Source organism: Scyliorhinus torazame, chromosome 11, assembly GCF_047496885.1.
Source record: "Scyliorhinus torazame isolate Kashiwa2021f chromosome 11, sScyTor2.1, whole genome shotgun sequence".
Classification (NCBI taxonomy): domain Eukaryota; kingdom Metazoa; phylum Chordata; class Chondrichthyes; order Carcharhiniformes; family Scyliorhinidae; genus Scyliorhinus; species Scyliorhinus torazame.
In genome coordinates this window covers 229,084,829-229,102,598 of record NC_092717.1, presented here as the reverse complement: position 1 = coordinate 229,102,598, position 17,770 = coordinate 229,084,829, and the positions used below count along the sequence as shown (strand labels likewise).

The 17,770-nt window shown below is 49.6% G+C and overlaps 1 protein-coding gene across 3 annotated transcripts in view; it reads left to right on the top strand.

Moving 5' to 3' along the window:
* LOC140385830 (metallophosphoesterase 1-like) overlaps positions 1–17,770 on the top strand; it is a 145,709-nt gene that overhangs the window by 100,330 nt on the left and 27,609 nt on the right. For 2 of the 3 annotated variants that reach the window (XM_072468396.1, XM_072468397.1), the window contains exon 7: positions 11,217–11,339. The exons of the other annotated variant lie outside the window; for it this stretch is intronic. In XM_072468396.1, coding sequence (XP_072324497.1) covers positions 11,217–11,339 — 123 coding nt within the window. The remainder of the gene's footprint in view (positions 1–11,216; positions 11,340–17,770) is intronic. 3 annotated transcript variants of the gene reach the window in all.

Genomic DNA, 17,770 nt, shown 5'->3' with positions numbered 1-17,770 from the left:
CACTGCTAAGCCACATGTTTTGGCAACTCCCGTTCTAACGGACTTTTGGGCTCTTTTCGGGAGCCCCAACGGAATTTTTTTCGGACCAAACCCAGTGTGGGGTGACGAAGGAAGGTGTCCCCCCGGGTGTGTATGGAAAGGATCGGTGGTAATGGCCAGATTGCGAAGGATCCTCTGGAGCAGCGGCAGAGAAGAGAAGGAAGAAGCAAGATGGCGACGGATGGAGCCCAGACAACATGGGGCCCGGACCAGCAGGAATTCCTCCGACGGTGTGTGGAGGAATTAAAGAAGGAGGTGCTGGCGCCGATGTTATTGGCAATCGAAGGGCTAAAAGAAACACAAAAGGCCCAGGCGATAGAGGTCCGTGGGGTGAAGGCAAAAGCATCCGGAAACGAGGATGAGATACAGAGCCCAGCAGTAAAAATGGAGACGCATGAGGCGCTACATAAGAGGTGTATCGAAAGGCTCGAAGTCCTGGAGAACAGCTTGAGGAGGAAGAACCTCCGGATTCTGGGTCTCCCCGAAGGAATGGAGGGAGCTGACGTTGGGGCTTATGTGAGCACGATGCTCCATATGGTAATGGGAGCTGAGGCCCCCTCAGGCCCCCTGGAGGTGGAAGGGGCTCACCGGGTCCTTGTGAGAAGACCAAAGGCTGGAGAACTACCAGGGGCGATAGTGGTGAGATTTCACCGCTTCACTGACAGAGAGGCTGTCTTGAGCTGGGCCAAGAAGGTACAGAGTAGCAGGTGGGAGAATGTGGTGATACGAGTGTATCAGGACTGGAGGTGGCGAGAAGGAGGGCGAGCTTTAATCGGGCCAAGGCGGTGCTTCACAAGAAGAAAATAAAGTTTGGGATGCTGCAGCCGACGCGATTGTGGGTCACGCACCAAGGCAAACATTACTACTTTGAAACGTCGGATGAGGCATGGACCTTCATCCAAGAAGAGAAACTGGACCAGAACTGAGGGACTGATGTTGGGGGGGAGACAACGAGGTTGATGTACAGAAATGTAAATTGGGGAATGGGAGGTTCACAGTATCGAGACGATAGACTTTTTTTTTTTCTCCTCTTGATGGGGGGACACTGAGAAATGTGGGCGCCGGTGGAAAAAGGGACTGAGAGGGGGGATGGGGAATGGGGGAGCTGCGCTATAGGGGGCGGGGCCGATCCAGGAAAGCGCGGGTTTTTTCCCACGCTAGGGAGATGATGGCGGGAAGATAGGCGCAGGAAGGATAAGAGTTCCACGCACGGGGGGGGGTCAAGGAGAGAGCGGGGAAAGCCGGGGTCAGTTGGAGTCAGCTGACTTTCGGAAGCATCATGGGGGGAGTAACCATGCTAGATGGGGATCTAGCGGGGGGTGAGGGGATCAACTGGGTTGCTGCTGCTGGGAGCAAGAGGGAGCTGGCAAGGGAAGAGGTGGTCGGGACGGGAGGGTGCCGCCTGGGGGACGGGTGGGTGCGCGGGACCCGGACGGGGGACTGGCCTAGAATAGGGGATGGCTAATCGACGGGGGGCGGGGGGGATCACGTGAAATGTGAGAGGCCTAAATGGGCATGGGCCGATTAAGGGCCCGAGTGTTCGCGCATTTAAAAAGACTGTAGGCAGATGTGGTCATGCTTCAGGAGACGCATCTGAAGGTGGCGGATCAGGTTAGGTTAAGGAAAGGATGGGTGGGACAGGTGTTCCACTCAGGGTTGGACGCGAAAAATAGGGGGGTGGCGATATTGGTGGGGAAACGGGTGTCGTTCGAGGCTAGGAATAGAGTGGTGGACAACGGGGGTAGATATGTGATGGTGAGTGGTAGATTGCAGGGAAAGGAGGTCGTGCTGGTAAATGTATATGCCCCGAATTGGGATGACGCGGGATTTATGAAGCGGATCCTGGGACGTATCCCGGACCTGGTGGTGGAAGCCTAGTAATGGGGGGGGGGGGGGATTTCAATACTGTGCTGGATCCAGGGCTAGATCGGTCTAGATCCAGGACCGGAAGAAGGCCGGCAGCGGCCAAGGTGCTGAGGGGGTTCATGGAGCAAATGGGGGGAGTGGATCCGTGGAGATTTGCTAGGCCGCTAGAAAAAGAGTTCTCCTTTTTCTCCCATGTCCACAAGGTATACTCCCAAATAGATTTCTTTGTTTTGAACAGGGTACTGATCTCGAAGGTGGCAGGAACGGAGTATTCGGCCATAACCGTTTCAGACCATGCCCCGCACTGGGTGGATCTGGAACTAGGAGAGGAGAGGGAGCAGCGCCCACTCTGGCGACTGGTTGTGGGATTATTGGCGGATGAGGGGGTCTGTGGAAGGGTGCATTGAGAGGTACCTGGAGGCCAATGATGATGGTGAGATCCAGGTGGGGGTAGTATGGGAAGCGCTGAAGGCGGTGGTTAGGGGAGAGTTGATCTCCATTAGGGCTTACAAGGAGAAAAAAGAGGGCAAAGAAAGGGAGAGATTAGTGGGGGAGATTTTGAGGGTGGATAAAAGATATGCGGAGGCCCCGGACGAAGGACTGTATAGAGAGAGGCGAAGACTTCAGACAGAGTTTGACCTGCTGACCACAGGAAAGGCTCAGTGGAGGAAGGCACAGGGGATGAGATACGAATATGGGGAAAAGGCGAGCCGGCTGCTGGCCCACCAACTTCGCAAGAGAATAGCAGCGAGGGAAATTGGGGGTGTCAGGGATGAAACGGGAACTATGGAGCGGAGAGCAGGGAAGGTAAATGAGGTGTTTAAGACCTTTTATGAGAGGCTATATAGGTCCCAATCCCCGGAGGGAAAAGAGGGAATGCAACAGTTTCTGGACCAACTAAGGTTCCCGAGGGTGGAGGAGCAGGAGGTGGCAGGTCTGAGGGCGCCAATTGAGGTGGATGAGGTGACTAAAGGGCTGGGGAACATGCAGGCAGGGAGGCCCCGGGATCAGATGGGTTCCCGGTGGAATTTTACAGGAAATATGTGGACTTGTTGGCCCCGCTGCTGGTGAGAACCTTTAACGAGGCCAGAGAAGGGGGGACTCGACCCCCGACAATGTCGGAGGCGACGATATCACTAATCCTGAAGCGGGACAAAGATCCGCTGCAATGCGGGTCATATAGGCCTATCTCGCTCCTGAAAGTAGACTCCAAGTTGCTGGCAAAAGTGCTGGCGACGAGGATCAAGGATTGTGTCCCAGGGGTGGTGCATGAAGACCAGACAGGGTTTGTAAAGGAGAGACAACTGAATGTCAACATGCGACGGCTGTTGGGGGTGATAATGATGCCCCCAGCGGAGGGGGAGGCAGAGATAGTGGCGGCGATGGATGCGGAGAAGGCATTCGATAGGGTAGAGTGGGAGTATCTATGGGAGGTGTTGAGGAGGTTTGGGTCCGGGGAGGTGTTTGTCAGTTGGGTCAGACTCCTATATGGGGCCCCAGTGGCAAGCGGGGAAGATCGGCAAAGATCGGAGTATTTTCGGTTGCATAGGGGAACAAGGCAGGGGTGCCCCCTGTCCCCATTACTGTTCGCGTTGGCAATTGAACCACTGGCCAGAGCGTTGAGAGACTCTAAGAAATGGAGGGGGGTGGTTAGAGGGGGAGAGGAACATCGAGTGTCACTCTACGTAGATGACCTACTGCTATATGTGGCGGATCCTGTAGAGGGGATGACAGAGGTTATGCAGATATTGAGGGAGTTTGGAGATTTTTCGGGATATAGGCTAAATATGGGGAAGAGTGAGCTTTTCGTAATACACCCTGGGGATCAGGGAAGAGGGATAGACGCCCTGCCGTGAAGGAGAGTGGAAAGGAGCTTCCGATATTTGGGGATTCAGGTAGCTAGGAGCTGGGGAACTCTACACAAACTCAATCTGACGCGGCGGGTGGAGCAGATGGAGGAGGATTTCAAGAGGTGGGATATGCTGCCGCTCTCACTGGCGGGCAGAGTGCAGGCGGTAAAAATGATGATCCTCCCAAGGTTTCTGTTTGTGTTTCAATGTCTCCCCATTCTGATCATTAAGGCCTTTTTCAAGAAAATAGACAGGAGCGTTATGAGTTTTGTGTGGGCAGGGAAGACCCCGAGGGTAAGGAGGGGGTTCCTGCAGCGCAGCAGGGACAGAGGGGGACTGGCGTTGCCGAATCTGGACGACTACTACCGGGCCGCCAATGTGGCGATGGTTTGTAAGTGGATGAGGGAGGGAGAGGGGGCGGCGTGGAAGAGGCTGGAGATGGCGTCCTGTAAAGGAACAAGCCTAAAGGCGCTGGTGACGGCGCCACTGCCGCTCTCCCCGAAAAGGTATACCACAAACCCAGTGGTGGTGGCAACCTTAAGGATCTGGGGGCCATGGAGGCGACACAGGGGGGTGACGGGTGCCTCGGTGTGGCCTCCGATCAGGAATAACCATAGGTTTGTCCCAGGAAGGATGGACGGAGGGTTCCAGAGCTGGCATCGGGCAGGAATTAGGAGATTGAGAGACTTGTTTATTGATGGGGAGTCTTCAGATATATGCAAGTGAGGGCGTTTATGAGGCAACAGGTGAGGGAATTTCCGCTGCTCCCGACACAGGGGATCCAGGATAGAATGATTTCGGGGGTATGGGTCGGGGAGGGCAAAGTGTCCGAAATATATCAGGAGACGAGAGACGAGGGGGAGGCGCCGTTAGAGGAGCTGAAAGGAAAATGGGAAGAAGAGCTGGGGGAGGAGATTGAGGAGGGGCTGTGGGCTGATGCCCTAAGTAGGGTAAATTCCTCTTCCTCGTGTGCCAGGCTTAGCCTGATACAATTCAAGGTTCTACACAGAGCACACATGACGGGAGCAAGACTGAGCAGGTTCTTCGGAGTGGAGGACAGGTGTGGGAGGTGCTCGGGAAGCTCGGCGAACCCCACACGCATGTTCTGGTCATGTCCGGCACTGGATGAGTACTGGGGGGGCGTGGCAAGGATGATTTCAAAGGTGGTGAAGGTCCGGGTCAAGCCAGGCTGGGGGTTAGCGATATTTGGGGTAGCGGAAGAGCCGGGAGTGCAGGAGGCGAAAGCGGCCGATATTCTGGCCTTTGCGTCCCTAGTAGCCCGGCGTAGGATTTCACTCATGTGGAAGGAAGCGAAACCCCCCGGCGTGGAGGCCTGGATAAACGACATGGCAGGGTTCGTAAAACTGGAACAAATGAAATTTGCGTTGAGAGGATCGGCTCAGGGGTTCTCCAGGCGGTGGCAACTGTCCCTTGACTATCTCGCGGAACGTTAAGGGAAAATAGATCGGCAGCAGCAGCAGCCCGGGGGTGGGGGGGGGGGGGTGGGGGGGGGGGGGGGGGGGCGGGGGGAGCACTATATTTTTTGTTACTTTGTTAGTTCACTATTTTATTTAAATAATGTTACATATTAGCTATTGTGTTATTTTTTATGTTGATTTGTAAAGTGGAAAAATTGTGTTTGAAAACTTTAATAAAATATATTAAAAAAAATAAAAGAAAAGTCATTTAATAGGATGTTATAGGCTCGATTAGGATGGTCAATATCCAATTAGAAAAAAATGGCTTCAGGACAGATGTGGCGACTGTTGCCCCAGAAGCTGCACAGTAAAGAAAACGTGTAACTTCTTTGAAACGTCTGTGGAATCTGCATTTTAAAAAGGCGTTTGAAAAGGACTTTTGAGAGTTTGCATCAATTGTAAAGGGATGAATTGTAATTTGAAATACTGATCAATAGAGTGGCACGGTGGCACAGTGGTTAGCACTGCTGCCTCATGGTGCCGAGGACCCAGGTTCGATCCTGGCCCCAGGTCACTGTCCATGTAGAGTTTGCACATTCTCCCCGTGTCTGCGCGGGTCTCACCCCCACAATCCAAAGATGTGCAGGGTAGGTAGATTCGCCACGCTAAATTGCCCTTTAATTGGAAAAAAAGAATTGGGTAGTCTAAATAAAAAAGAAATACCAGTCAATATGGCCTGATGATACCTGACCTGGTAACAATACCAACAGGAAGGAGGTTACGGTAAAGGAGCTGTCTGTGACCAGACGTGCGGGAGAGCGACGGAGAGCTGCAGGCTTTAGCCAATCAGCTCACAGATGCAGACACAAAGAGAAAGCAGATAGAGAGAGAAAGAGAAAAACAGAATTTGTGTCAGGATAAGCCAGCAAAGCTGAAAAAATGTTAGTTTTCTGCTTGGCAGCACGAGAAAAATAAAATTCCAGAAGGTCTTGGGGAAGCGGTGGACGAGTGAGCGAAAGGGGACTGAATCCTGAAATGTGGTGTGAGAAACTCAGGCAGGTGAAAGAGCAGAGCGTTTACATGAGAGGATTCTGTTGTGAACCGGGGGTAGTGTTGATTGGTCGGTTGAAAGGGAGCCCCAGAAAGTTACACCATCAAGACTGGAAACCCCGAGTGAGAGAGGATCGATAGATGTGCACTGCGTCCGTGTTTCAAACGTATCCAGGAACGTTAGGTGGAATAGGCTTGTTGGTGAATGTGACTCGAGTGCCAAATCAATTGAGTTGGAAAGGCCGAGAGATTGTACATGGTGTCATACAGCTGGCTTGTAATGGAGAACAAGGCCAGCAGCGCGGGTTCAATTCCCGTACCGGCCTCCCCAAACAGGTGCCGGAATGTGGCGACGAGGGGCTTTTCACGGTAACTTAATTGAAGTCTACTTGTGACAATAAGCGATTATCATTGTTGTTATATTGGTGCAGAGTGATTCAGGTGTTTTATTAATATATATATATATTCGTTCAGGGGATGTGGGCGTTGCTGGCTGGGCCAGTATTCATTGCCCATCCCGAATCACCGTTGAAGTGAGTGGTTTGCTAGGCCAAGAGTTAACCACATTGTGGTGAACCACTGTAATAGGAGATGTAAGGTAGGACCTGCACTACAGGTTCGCCGGTAGCTCCTGCCGGCTGGCTCCGCCCACGGAGAACTGTATAAATATGTATGACCTCCATTGCCCTGCCATTTCGCCAGCTGCAGCAGGAGGCCACACATCTGACTGTAATAAAGCCACAGTTGTACCCAACTTTAGTCTTTGTGCAATTGATCGCGCATCAATTTATTACAGTCAGATTTTCCAGAGAATGGATATCAGAGTTAAGCCCGATCGCCTGCAGCTGGATCTGCACTCGCCCAACGCCAGGAAAGACTTTACTCACTGGCTAGCATGTTTCGAGGCTTACATCAAGGCTGCGGACCCCGCGCCAACAGAGGCTCAGAAGATAAACGTCCTGTACTCCAGACTGAGCTCCAGCGTGTTCCCGTTGATCCAAGACGTCACGAGTTACACAAAAGCAATGGAACTCCTCAAAGAACACTACGTGCAGAAGACGAATACGCTCTTCGCCAGACATGTACTCGCCACCCGCTCGCAAGTACCTGGTGAGTCCATTGAAGACTTCTGGTGGGCCATAATTCCACTCGTCCGGGACTGTGACTGTCAGGCCGTTACGGCCGCCGAACACGCAAATCTCCTCATGCGCGATGCCTTTGTGGCGGGGATTGCGTCGGACCACATCCGAGAACGATTACTGGAAGGGGCCACGCTTGAACTGGCGGAGGCGAAAACCTTGGCGCTCTCCATGACGGTCGTATCCCGAAACGTACAATCGCACCACTCCCGCCGCGCTGCCCACCCTTTTGGTAAATCTGGTCATTTTGGTTTACAGTTCCTCCACAGGGATAGTAATACACAAAACAATGTGGCAAATGATTATTTTTCACACTGGAGGGTGCTAGACTAGTGTTCCCCGAGAGTCAGTGCTAGGATTACTGTTTCAGTATCTATAAATGACTTGGATCGTGGAATACAGAGTAGAAGTTCAACATTTGCTGATGATACAGCCAGATGTGTGAGGTGATGCATTCTGGCAGAGGGGATAGGGAGAGGCAACATAAACCCTAATGGCACAGTTCTAAAGAGTGTGTACGAACAGAGGGACTGTGTATAGATCTTTGAGAGCGTGGTTAGCAAAGCATCTCAGCGGTGTCTTCATACATTTAGGGGCGGCACCGTGGTTAGCACTGCTGCCTCACAACTCCAGGGCCCTGGAGTTCAATTCCGGCCTCGGGTGACTGTCTGCGTGGGCTTCCTCCAGGTGCTCCGGATTCCTCCCAGAGTCCAAAGATGTGCAGGTTAAATGGATTGGCCATGCTAAATTTCCCCTTATTGTCCAACGGTTAGATGGGGTTACTGGGTTACGGGGATTGGGTGGAGGCGTGGGCTTAAGCTTTAGTAGGGTGCTCTTTTGATGGGCCGAATAGCCTCCTTCTGCACTGTAAATTGTATGGTATAGGATCTTGAGCTTTATGGATATTAAGAAAACAAATAGGGTATTAATGTTAAACTATCGTGAAACATCTCTTAAACATCAACTCGAGTGCTGTGTCCAGTTAAGGTTACCACACTTTAGAATGTGAGAGTCTTTGAATGGGTGCAGAGGAGATTTATCAGAATTATTCCAAGGATGGTGGATTTTTGTCAGAAGGTTAGGTTGGAAAAGCTGGGATGGTTCCCTTTGGAGCAATTTGATAGAAATGACTCCATGATATGTTGGATTTAGCACACTCCAGGACCGTTTCCTGCCAAGAGATGCTGAGGATCTCTCTGAGACAAAAAGTGGAAACTATTGAGCCTTTTTTCCTGCCCATATATTGCCCAGTTGTCACTGTGTTAGTGGCATTCACTGAGGATACAGGCTTGGTTGGCAGTTCGTATTCTCAGCCAGGTTGTTATTCCACACTCTCTTACTCAACTTGGACATAACAGCTGCAGCTTTTATTATGCATGTGTTGATTTCAGCATCAAGTGACAGATTGCTGATGATTGTGGAGCCCAGATATGTGAAACTATCAACAACATCCAGAATCACATTGTCAGTGCTGATAGATGGTGGTACCGTAACACCCTGGACCATGAAATTTGTCTTCCTGAGGCTGATGGTCAAAACGAAAGTCTTTACAGGAAAGAGACAATCGGCCCATTTGCTGCTGTAGGTGTTAAGAACGAAGAACAAGGAAAATTACAGCACAGGAACATGCCCTGCGGCCCTCTAAGCCTGCACCGACCATGCTGCCCATCTGAACTAAAAACCACTACCCTTCCGGGGACCATTTCCCTCTATTCCCATCCTATTCATGTATCTCTCAAGGCAGTCCTTAAAAGTCACTATCGTAACTGCTTCCACTACCTCCCCGGTGGTGGGTTCCAGGCTCCCACCACCCTCTGTGTAAAAAACTTGCCTTGTACGTTTCCTTTAAAGCTTGCCCCTCGCACCTTAAACCTATGCCCCTGTGTGGAGATGCCGGTGTTGGACTGGGGTGGGCACAGTGTTCTGGGCTCGGGTTTAGAAAACTCCAATGTCTATTATGGAGTTTACCTGACCTATACCAGTTTATTGATTTTGGCTAGGGTGAGTAGAAGGGCCTGCCTTTCATGTGTTATTTAATAGACTTCTTCGGCGCTTTTAATCAAAAGAAACAAGCTTTATTCTAAGAATTTAGCTGACATTTATATAAACACATACAACAAGAATTTTTATCAACTTCAAACATAAATACCCACCCAGCTACAGTAATCTATGTCTAACCCTTAACAAATTCCCCCTTAACTGTTCCAATTCAGTAACAAGATCTCATAAACCAAAAACCCCTTTTTACCAAAACAGCAGGTAACTATAATCATTGGAATAACCCTTTAAAATTGAAAATAGAGAGACAGGCCAAAATACTGTCTGAATCCACAGCAGCCAAATGTGAAAGCGAAAGTAAAAACTCACAGAGCCACAGCCCAGCTTCACCCACACAATGACATCACTGAAGCCATGTGATAAGACAAAAACCTTTCTTAAAGGGACACTCCCATGACAACAGTAAAATGTCTTACAACAACCAGGTTAAAGTCCAGCAGGTTTGTTTCGAATCACTTGCTTTCGGAGCACAGCTCCTTCCTCAGGTGAATGAAGAGGTGGGTTCCACAACCACATATATAGACAAATTCAATGTTGCAAGATGATACTTTGAATGCCAGTCTTTGAAGGTAATTAAGTCTTTACATGTCCAGACGGTGCGACTGGAGAGAGGGATAATCACAAGTTAAAGAGGTGTGAATTATCTCAAGCCAGGACAGTTGGTAGGATTTTGCAAGCCCAGGCCAGATGGTTGGGGGTGAATGTAATGCGGCATGAATCCAAGGTCCTGGTTGAGGCTGTACTCATGTGTGCAGAACTTGGCTATCAATTTCTGGTCGGCGATTCTGCATTGTCGCATGTCCTGAAAGCCGCCTTGGAGAACACTTACCCGAAGATCAGAGGCTGAATGCCCTTGACTGCTGAAGTGTTCCCCGACTGGAAGGGAATATTCCTGCCTGGCGATTGTCGCGCGATGTCCGTTCATCCATTGTCGCAGCGTCTACATGGTCTCGCCAATGTACCACACCTCGGGACATCCTTTCCTGCAGCGTATGAGGTAGACAGCGTTGGCCGAATCGCACAAGTATGGACTGCGTAACAGGAGGGTGGTGTTCTCACGTGTAATGGTGGTACCCATGTCGATGATCTGGTACGTCTTGCAGAGGTTGTCATGGCAGGGTTGTGTGGTGTCGTGGTCGCTGTTCTCCTGAAGGGTCGGTAGTTTGCTGCAAACAATGGTCTGTTTGAGGTTGCACGGTTGTTTGAAAGCAAGTAGCCTTCTCCTTGTCTACCCTCTTGCTCTTTATATAGTATGAAATGCTACTGGTGCAATGTTAGCAAAGAACAATTCTGATGAAGACTTGGAGCACTTTTGTCTTGGATTTCATTGAGTAAGGCTGATCAGCTTTCCGTCAATTGTAGTTTGTCAGTAGACACCCTCTGTAGATGGCAGCAGCATAACAAAGTACACATCAAAGACCGGTGGCAGAACGTAACTCTATTTGATCCCACTGGGCCATCAAAGGATTCTGATCTTGGTGTGTGTGTGTGTGTGTGTGTGTTGACCTACCTCTGGTCCGTACTGCGTACACACCATTAAGCGATCTTTCCGAATTTCGGAAAAGAGATGCTCAGCCTGTATACATTTACAGTAGAGGGTACAGGTATGGAGAGCACTCCCTGGTATGGCCTTACATATTAGTACCTCGCTCTGCACTGCTGGGCAAAGTCAGTTGCCACCTTGCATCTCTGGCGGCCGGTAGTGTACTCAGCCCCAGATTAACCACTAGCGTACCGGATCCTTCTCACACAGTTGTTGTATTAATAGTTTGTCTGTTTGCACTTGACTGTTCCAGCATTATCCTCTATACCGTGTCAGCGATGCGGAGTGTACAGGTGAGGATTCTGCCTCTGCTGAGGAAAAGAAGCTGCTATTTCGGGAGAAGTACGACACACTGTCTCTTGAAGCATCCAAAAAGGTAAGAAATGCAATGACTGATGTTCGGCACAGGTGTTGTGGGCAAGTCTGTTTGGTAACACCACATTTTACAAGGAGCAAGCAGGGTGGCACAGCCCATTGAATGCTGTTCAATTGGATAAGCTGGAAGTAGAGCAGTTTCTACAGTTAGTGCTATATTCGTGAGAAGGCCAAATTTCAATGGGTCGCACTCTGCCCTCAGAGGTAGGAGGTTGTGGGTGGAGGTCCCACTTCTGAGATTTCAGCCACAGTTGAACGTGGTACTCTCTGTACAGCATTGCAGGAGTGCTTCACTGCCAGATGTGGTGTCTTCCAGATGAGACATTAAACTCAGGGTGTGTCAGTCTCTTTAGTAGATATTAAACATTCCAGAAGAAGAGTGACAGAGACCTGCTGACCAATGTTTGTCTCTCAACCAACAGCATCACAAAGGTAACTGGTTATTAAATGCGTTTGGATGTCCTAATGATGTGGAGATGCCAGCGCTGGACTGGGGTGGGCACAGTAAGAAGTCTCTCAATACCAGGTTAAAGTCCAACAGGTTTATTTGAAATCACAAGCTTCCGGAGAGCTACTCCTTCATCAAGTGAAGTGGAGGCAGGTTCACAATCACAGTATATATAGGCAGAGACACAATTTCAGCCCCACTTCACCTGAAGTCGCAAAACAGGTGAAATTAAATTTTATTTAAAATACTCAAGGTCCTTGGTTGAGCCCAAATAAACGATAGTCACCAGGTTTGTAACTTTAACACAAGTAATCTTTTATTATGTAAGTATTATAATCAATTGAACAGAAAATGTAACTAACTATCTAACACCCCTTTCCCAATCCCCCCTTCCCAACTACCCCCATTTTCTACATACATAAACAAACACAGAGGGGAAAGGGTGATGGAAAATAAAAGAAAATATTAATACAAATAAAGGATAAGAATCTTTGATGCCCTGGGATGATGTCCAGTCAGTGTCTTTCTGAAGCTCAAGGCTTTTGTTTTGGTACTTCTTCCTTCTAAGCTTGAGATGGTTTTCTCCGGCAAGGTTGTCTGGCTTTTCTGCAGACTCAACATCATTTCAGGTTCACAGCAAAGGATGGCTCCTGCACTCACTGCTGTCAGGACATTAGAGCGGTTATTTCACTTTAGCAAGCAGGATAGAGAGAGAGACCATTCTTTCACTTCCAAGGTAAACAATTCTGCCCAGTTCTCTCTGAAATCACCATGCAGGAACCAATCATTGACTGTTGTCAGGCAGAACACTGTCCCTGGCCATTCCACCGGTTGCCAGTTAACAAATTGAACTGAATCCCACCAAAGCTGGATCTTGAGATCCACTCGGTGCCGAGGAGCCTGGCTTCTCCTTTCCAAAATACAAAACCTGGGAACACAGTGTCCTGGCTAGCAGGTTGTTTTAACGACTTCTGCTGAAAGGCACATTCCGATTCTAGGTCTACACACCAAAACAATAAAAGAAATAAGAACAAAGGAAGTAAACAAGAAGGATACATACACTTTTTTTTGTGAATACAGTTTGGTATCTGTATCTCTGTATCTCTCCTCTCCCATTCCTACCAGCTGTATGTAAGAAAGCTGTGTCAAAGAGCCAGACAAATCCTTTATTTCATCCCTTAATTCCTCACTGAAGAACTGCCAAGAGTTTTACCCCTCTGTGTAGGTTTCTAAGTATGAATAATGCCTGATTTAGCTGCCCAAACTCTGCCACATTTAAATTAGCTTCAATCAGTTAGGCTCCTTTCGGTGAACTCGCGTTCTTTTAAAAAAATATTCGTTCATGGGATGTGGGCGTCGCTGGCTGGGCCAGCATTTATTGCCCATCCCTAATTGCCCTTGAGCGGGCAGTTAAGAGCCAACCACATTTGTGTGGGTCTGGAGTCACATGTAGGCCAGGCCAGGTAAGGTTGGCAGATTTCCTTCCCTAAAGGACATTAGTGAACCAGATGGGTTTTTACGACAATCGATTCATGGTCATCATTAGATTTTTAATTCCAGATTTTTGTTGAATTCAAATTTCACCATCTGCAGTGGAGGGATTTGAACCTGGATCCCCAGTTACTCTGGGTCTCTGGATTACTCTGGAGTCCAGTGACAATACCACTGTGCCACCGCCTCCCCATAACTTCTTGTCGATCTTTCAGAAAGAGCCCAGGCCACAAGTCACGCAGTGCAGTTAGAGTTATCGAGCAATTGAGTAGCAGATCATTGATAGACAGAATTATTTAACAATAGCAGAAGTAAAGTTTGACAGGCAGTTCAATGTTGTAAATCAGTTCTGATGGATGCTGGTCTTTAACTGTAGCAGTCACCAAAGGCCTAAGGACTCAAGTTGGCGAGATGACTTTAAAAGTAATTCCTTGGTCAACTGATAAGCAGATTTGAAAAGTCAGTCTATCAAATAGCTCATTTACGAATGTAAACAACCCCATAATCTCAAGTGGCTGGTTATGTCCATACTCTTCTTTCCCTTCCACCTACCCGTTTGTTTCTGGAGTGTTGAGCCGATACGACCCCTGGTGGCAGGGTTTCCTTCCTTTGCTCTTGCTCTGCCTCGTCAATGGTGTGCGGACTGGAAGTGTGATGCAGCTTGACGGGACGAATTGCCACCAATTTGAATGATTGGTGCACGCTTCTCCCAGTCATTAATGCTTCAAGGAGAGTTTGAGAATATTTGTAGCATTTTCTTTGTCCTCCCCAGAACATTAGCCACTTGAGAGTTGCAAAAACAGGACCTGGCGAGGGAGCTGGTTTTAGACCATCCAGTGCCCAGTCCAGCTGATTGATCTTGCGGGAGTTTTGCTTGAATGTTTGTGAAGTTGGCTACAAGAATGATGCTCGCATTTGTTGAGTGGTCTTACATAGAATACCAGAATGACAGAATTGTAACAATGCAGAAGGAGGTCATTCAGACCCTCGTATTGCACCAGGGGCGAAATTCTCCCCCAAGGGCGCGATGTCCGCCGACTGGCGCCAATCAGACGGGCATCGCGCCGGCCCAAAGGTGCGGAATGCTCCGCATCTTTGGCGGCCTAGCCCCAACATTGAGGGGCTAGGCCGACGCCGGAGGGATTTCCGCCCCGCCAGCTGGCGGAAATGGCGTTTGTTGCCCCGCCAGCTGGCACGGAAATGCGGCGCATGCGCGGGAGCGTCAGCGGCCACAGTAAGTTTCCCGCGCATGCGCAGTGGGGAGAGTCTCTTCCGCCTCCGCCATGGTGGAGGCCGTAGCGGAGGCGGAAGGGAAAGAGTGCCCCCACGGCACAGGCCCGCCCGCGGATCGGTGGGCCCCAATCGCGGGCCAGGCCACCGTGGGGGCACCCCCGGGGTCAGATCGCCCCGCGCCCCCCCCAGGACCCCGGAGCCCGCCCACGCCGCCTGGTCCCGCCGGTAAATACCAGGTTTGATTTACGCCGGCAGGACAGGCAATTTCTGGGCGGGACTTCGGCCCATCTGGGCCGGAGAATCCAGCGGGGGGTCCCGCCAACCGGCGCGGCCCGATTCCCGCCCCCGCCCAATCTCCGGTACCGGAGACTTCGGCGGGGGCGGGGGCGGGATTCACGGCGGCCTACGGCCATTCTTCGACCCGGCGGGGGGTCGGAGAATGACGCTCCAGCTCTCCAAGCATCATGACTTAGTGCCATTCCCCGAACCCCTACACATTGTTTCTAACGCCCTCTTCAATGCCTCAATTGAACCTGCCTCCGCTACGCTTCCAGTCAGTGCATTCCAGACCCAAACCTCTGTGTGAAAAGGTTTTTTTTAAATCACGTCTGATTTGCTCCTTTTGCAAGTCGCTTTTGAATCTGTGCTCTCCTGCGCTCAATCCTTTGCCAAATGGGAACAGTTTCTCTCTCTCTCCTCTGTCCAGCTCCCTCATGATTTTAAAAACCTCTCATACCCTTCTTCTCTTTGAGGAGAACAATCCCGACCTCTCCCGTACCAGCCTCCCAGAACAGGCGCCGGAATGTGGCGACTGGGGCTTTTCACAGTAACTTCATTTGAAGCCTACTTGCGACAGTAAGCGATTTTCATTTCATTTTCATTTCCTGTGGTAGTGTGGCCCCTTTAAGGGGCAATCGTTCGCGGGCCATGTGACCCAACTGGAGCCTATGGGGATGGAGCGTGTGAACCTCAACCTTTCGGCTGGCTAGGCTGAGACCTGGCTTTTGGGGTATATAAAGAGTAATCTTGGGAGTTGAGGGAAGTAGACCTGCTGAGGTTCTGAATATAAAGTTCTTCTTTGTTAAATAAATCACCGTTACGATTGAACGCTGCCTCGTCGCTTTGCCTCGCAGTCCAACATTGACGATGAATTGAAGGAAAGCTGTTGAAAATTGTAAGGAGGGAAGAGTGGTCTCCCAGAGTCCTGAAAAGGTAAAAGATTGTCAGCAGTCGAACAACGATGCCATTAATCTGAAAAATTGATCCATTTGTTTCAGAGGTTGAAAGTTGGGCCCAATATGTCGAAAGGCTGCAATGCCTTTTCCCTGCCAATGAAGAAGCAGAAGAGAAACAGAAAGCTATATTACTTATAGTTTACAGCCCAGACACATACAACCTCGTGCAAAGTTTAACATCTCCAGAGGCTCCTGACTCCAAGTCCTTTGATCAGTTGGTGCAGTTAATGAGGGTCTATTACAACCCCCGACCCTCCATTAATATGCAGTGCTCTAAACTTCACACAGCTATTACAGGTCCTGGAGAAACGGTATCTGCTTTTGTTGCCAGACTTCAACAGATGTCTGACCATTGTGAATTTGGTACGTCTCTCAGCGACTTGCTGTGAGACTGGTTGGTTTGTGGGATCAGCAACTTAAATATTCAGAAGACGTTGCTGGCAGAAACCAATATATCCTTGGACAAAGCGGCTGAGTTGGCTTAAGTGACTGAAAGTGTTGAAGAGAGCGCTTTTGAATTGCAGGGCGTGCAAAGCGAAGTGAATCAGTTAAGACGGGAAGCGGCGGCCGCTCAAAGTTCCCGGATTGAGGGTCAACGGAGCCAGAGAAGAAGAAAAGTGCCCGCAGTCGCAAGGGTTAGAGGCTTGTTACTGTCGTGGGGGAGAACATTCCAAAGACAGATGCATGTGTAAAGAATTCAACTGTTTCAGGTGCAATAAGAAAGACCATCTACAAGCCAGATGCAGAGTTCGAGGTTGACTACAAGTTCCCCCAAAAGAATAGTCGGCAACTCCAGTGAACCAGCTTGAGGAAGACCCTGAAGACATGTTTGAAGTATATAAACTCATCATGGTGAGATTAGATAATATACCCCCCATTGGGATTGCCCTTGTTGCCAACACTGTCCATTTAAGATGGAGGTTGATACAGGGGCGGTTGCCACAGTAGTAGGTGAGCAAACATTTAAGTGTCTGCAGGTGGGACTGCAGCGTGTAAATCTCAGCACTATATCGGCCACCTTAGCCACCCATATTGAGGGGGGGGAGGGGGGGGGCCATTGAAGATATTGAGGACAAATTGCAAATCAGTATCGTACCAACAGCAATCCGCCCAACTACCTTTAATCATTATGATGGGAAAAAGGCCAAGCCTCAGGGAGCAGGATTGACTGAAGAAAATCCAGCTAAATTAGCTAGAAATTTCAGCATCTTGGCTGGGGTTTTCTAGAAACTTCTCTGTAAATACAACTTTTTCAGAGAGTTGGGGTGTATAAAAGCAGTGAAAGCAAAGATCTACATAGAGTTGGAAGCAATACCAAAATGATTTTGGGCCAGGCCAGTGCTCTACACCAAAAAGTAGAGGTGAAGTTGAAGTGTCTGGAAGACCTGGGGGTAATTACTCCAGTACAGTTTTAAGAATGGGCAGCACCTATCGTGCCAGTGTTGAAGCCGGGCCACATAGTTTGTATCTGAGGTGATTACAAAATGCCGGTGAACAGGCTAAAGTAGATAAATATCCTACCCCTAGCTCAGGATAGCAGAAATATATGGCAGGTTGGCAAGATGCCTCAAATGCACCAAATTGGATTTAAGCCATGTGTACCAGCAGCTTGAGCTGGAAGATGAGTCAAGAAAGTTTGTTCCCCCCGAGCGAATGAGCCGCCGAGGGCGATGGTGGTACGTTTACACGATTCCTAGACAAGGAACATGTTCTGCGGCGGGCCAAGAAAGAACGGAGCAGCACGTGGGAGAATTATGAGCTGCGGATTTATCAGGACCTGGGCGCAGATTTGGCCAAGAGGCGAGCTGGGTTTAAACAGGCAAAAACAGCCCTCTTTAAGAATGGGGTGAAGTTCGGGGTGTTGTACCCAGCCCGTCTGTGGGTCACACATGAGGAACGGGACTTCTACTTTGCAGTCCGAACGATGTATGGATTTTTATCAAAGAAAAAAGACTGGAGGTGAACTAAAAGACACTGAAGCCTTGGAGAGTACTGTGGTGGCGATTTGTTGTGTTGGGCTGTATA